At 33.6% G+C, this 3,879-nt stretch overlaps 1 protein-coding gene across 1 annotated transcript; it reads left to right on the top strand.

Annotated features, from left to right (window-relative positions):
- The first annotated feature begins 1,155 nt into the window (after window positions 1–1,155).
- On the top strand, window positions 1,156–2,394 carry LOC106334148 (F-box/kelch-repeat protein At4g39753-like). Its single transcript, XM_013772480.1, has one exon. The coding sequence runs from the start codon at window positions 1,156–1,158 to the stop codon at window positions 2,317–2,319; it is 1,164 nt and encodes a 387-aa protein (XP_013627934.1). The 3' UTR covers window positions 2,320–2,394.
- The last annotated feature ends 1,485 nt before the right edge of the window (window positions 2,395–3,879 follow it).

Raw genomic sequence — 3,879 nt, 5'->3', positions numbered from 1 at the left:
GAGTAGTTAATATCGTTTATACCCTTAATGAATAAAATGTATAACTAAATCAAAAAATAAAAATGAAATTTTAATTTAATTGATTAGATAATTGATTAAAATTAATAATAGTAAGAATTATCCAAAATCTGAAAATATGATTTTAAAAAGAGATAATTTATGTATATATTGTATTGTTATCTGAAAAAGTCTTTTAGTAAAAAATTAAAAACATGAATTATATAACTAAATATTAATCAAATAAAATTCTTAATTATATAATTAAAAATAGAATATTGAATTAACCAAAATATAAAATATAATTAAAAAAAAGATAATTTCTATATATATATTGTATTGTTATTTGAAAAAGTAATTTAGTAAGAAGTTAAAAACATAAATTATACAATTAAATATTAATCAAATAAATTTTTTACTAAATTTATGAATATAGTGTACAACGAACTTTACAAAAATTATGAAAATGTTTAAGCCCGCATCGCGAGTAAAACACCTAGTTAAAACATAAAGAGAACCCGTTTTTTTTGTCAGCAAAATGAAACCGATATATAGGGGTTTTATAAGTTCTCCCAAATTTTAGCTTATTAGAAAATATGGATTTTATAGTAAAAAAACAATGAATCCAAATACGACTTCCAATGATGCTATTTGAAACATAAAAAAAATTATTTCACATTTTTAAAATGAAAATCAAACAGTTTGAAATGAAAAATGAATTTTGAAAATCAAATTTTAAAAACTATATAATTTATATATTTCATAAAACAATAAAAATATCAAACTATAGTAATTTAAAAAATAAAATATTATTTTGAATAGATATTTAAAATATAATTTTTTTATAAAAAAAACTCTGCATTTTCTTTAAAAACCTTTGAAACTTGTAACAAATTGTTTTAAGATTACTCAAATCTCAGATTTCTTTTTTATTTATTCAAATCTTATTTTTTTTCTCAAATCCTGGATTCAGTAGGCCCCTTATGTTTTATTTTTGTAAACCGAATCGACTAGATATTTAAACAAAATCAGGGGGTTATTTTTTTATTTTATTTTTTTGGTAAAATAAGGGGGTTAGTTTTCAATATCAAAAACGAAAGTATTTATAAACTTGATAGTGTTTTTGGAAAGACCTAATCGTGGGTTTACTTTACACTAATGTTATACTCTTGGGTTCAAGCGGTCGCCTCTGCGGCTACAAGTCTCATAGTCGAACCACCGTGGAAAAAGAGGAAACCGAATCCACCTCCTCCACTGTCGTTTTTGTCGCTTCCAGATGTAATAATTCTAAACTGCTTAGCCCGCGTATCGAGGTCCTACTACCCTAAACTTTCCCTAGTCTCCAAAACCTTTCGCTCTCTCATCTTATCCATTGACCTCAACCACGCACGCTTTCACCACCAAACACAAGAAGACATTTTTTATATATGTTTACAGCTTCCCGACCGTCCTCTTCCAACATGGTTCACCCTTTGGATAAAACCTGACGAGGAGGAGGTGAAGAAGAGATCTATCTTTGTACAAGTGCCGTCTTCCTACGATTCTCGAGAACCGTTGTCCTATTGTACGGTTGGTTCAGATCTCTATGCACTCAGACAAAGCTATCCTCCGTCCCCCTCAATGTTTGTCCGCAACAAGAAGAGTGTTGTATGGCGTAACGCACCCAACATGACTGTACCTCGAGCGTATCCCGTTGCGTGCAAACTAGATGGCAAGATATATGTAATGGGAGGTTGCAATGATGACAAATCCAAAAAATCATGTTGGGGTGAGGTTTTCGATACAAATACTCAAACATGGGAAACTTTACCTAACCCTAAGGCTGAGCTCCGGTTCTCTTCGATGATCAGAGAAACGCAGATTATCGAAGGAAAGATATACGTTCGGAGCATCGATGAGATAGATTCTGTTTATGATCCGAAAACACGAAAGTGGGACGCTACAGAAAAAGCACTCGTGGATGATAGTAGGTCTATGGTAATGGTAGGTGATTTATATTACTCTTGTCGTGCGAAAAGTTGCAAGTGGTATGACACAAAGTGTGACAAGTGGAAACTAGTCAAGGGGTTGTCTTCGTTGAATAAGAGTTATTGTCGTCGTGGTTTGATTGAAACAGTTGAGTATTGTGGGAAACTCTTAATCATTTGGGACAAGTTTGCGCAGCCTCGGCGTTATTGTCATGAAAAGACTATTTGTTGTGCTTTGGTTGCGTTTGAAAAGCGCCAAAATGGTCAAGTTTGGGGAAAGGTTGAGTGGTCTAATGCTGGGCTTACGGTTTCAAGTTCATACGTCTACATGCGTTATTTAGTGAATGTCTTATAAATTTAATTCTTATAACATTGTTTAGAATCTTTGGTAGCACCAACGATTCATATAGATCTATTACCTATTCTTTGGTGTGGCTTTTCTGAACCTTTATTAATTAGTTTGGTGTGACACTATGCCACTTGTTTTTTTGTTTTTGTCTGTGCTTGGTGCTGACTTTAAAATAGTATAAGAGGAACAAATGTAGAGGAAATGTTTTCTTGTTGATTTTAAATCTAGTAAACTGAGGTTGTGGGCATTGGCTGAGCTAGATTTCATTTTTATATGGGTTATAACTCATCTATTATAGATAAAAAAATGTACATCTATGAATTTGAACCTATGGCATGTGGGTCAAAAGGTGGGATCTTAACTAAATTATCACAATAACAACGTGCACATTAGGCCTACAAACTTATATTTATAGATTCCACATGGTTCAGTTGACCACCATACCTGTTAAGTGGCTCGGCCACTGGTTTGTGGGCAAATGAATCCAAGAATTGGGACTAGGTTTTCGACCTAAAACTCAAACATGGGAATCACTACGACATTACCTGACCCTGGCTCCGAACTAGTGCTGGAAAGCGGGTCAAACCAGCCCGCCGCGGGTTGAGTCATTTCTTTGACTCAAAAATTTGACCCGTAAGAAGAAAATATTACACCCGCATCCGCTCCGCTTAGTTTTGCGGGTAACCGCGAGACCCGCAGATAATTATTTAAATAATAAAAATAATTATTTTATCTATTTTTTTTTAAAAAAAAACCAAGATATTTATGATTAAAATTTTATATATATTTTTAATTATTTTTTCTTACTTTTAATGAAAGTCAGTATTAAAAAAAAACTTTTGAAAAATAAAAATAAAAATTTTATTTTGCGGATTGACGAGTATCCGCGATTCAATTTCAACCAACCGACAGCCGTCCCACATAAAATAGATCTGACCCACACCCACACGCGCAATTTAATTTTATCAAATTCTTCGATCTGCACGCGTCCTGCGGCGGATCAAACGGGACAGGACCCGCAGATTATGAATAAAATTCCCAGCCTACTCCGGAATCGGCCAGAATCGGCCACTCTTCCATTATAACAATAGATGATCCAAAGAAAGCTTTTCCTTAGCAGATTTATTGTGTGTTATGTTCTGAGAACGAATAAACGGAATGTTGTAGAAAAACCTTACGTTTAGTACCGTTGTGGTATATAAAACTTATTGCAGTGTGACGCAAAGGCTAAAGAACGAAGAGTAGGGTTAGGTTTGGCTATACTTTGAATAGAAATTGTCGTGATGTGTGATTGATATAGCCAAGTACCATATGCCCTACATAACATAGGTATGGATCAAAAAGAGATCCAAGTAACTAATTCTCTCTCTTTATCGACAGACCGATCTGAAGCTGGATTGTGTTGTTTATTAATCCAACGCTCAAACTCTGTAACCGAGGTCCAATAAGTTTTGTTAACTATAAGGGCCCATAAAGGATATAGCGTGTCAACCAACCCAAAAAAGTAATTACACTACCCATAAAAAAAGAAGAGATTTTGAGAACACGAAGACGAGCTTGGGCAAC

Source organism: Brassica oleracea, chromosome C3 (genome assembly GCF_000695525.1).
Source record: "Brassica oleracea var. oleracea cultivar TO1000 chromosome C3, BOL, whole genome shotgun sequence".
NCBI lineage: Eukaryota > Viridiplantae > Streptophyta > Magnoliopsida > Brassicales > Brassicaceae > Brassica > Brassica oleracea.
This window is presented reverse-complemented; position numbering and strand designations above follow the sequence as displayed.

Bases quoted from the DNA above. Each gene is read 5' to 3' on its own strand.
- LOC106334148 (XM_013772480.1), top strand. From the start codon at position 1,156: ATGTTATACTCTTGGGTTCAAGCGGTCGCCTCTGCGGCTACAAGTCTC.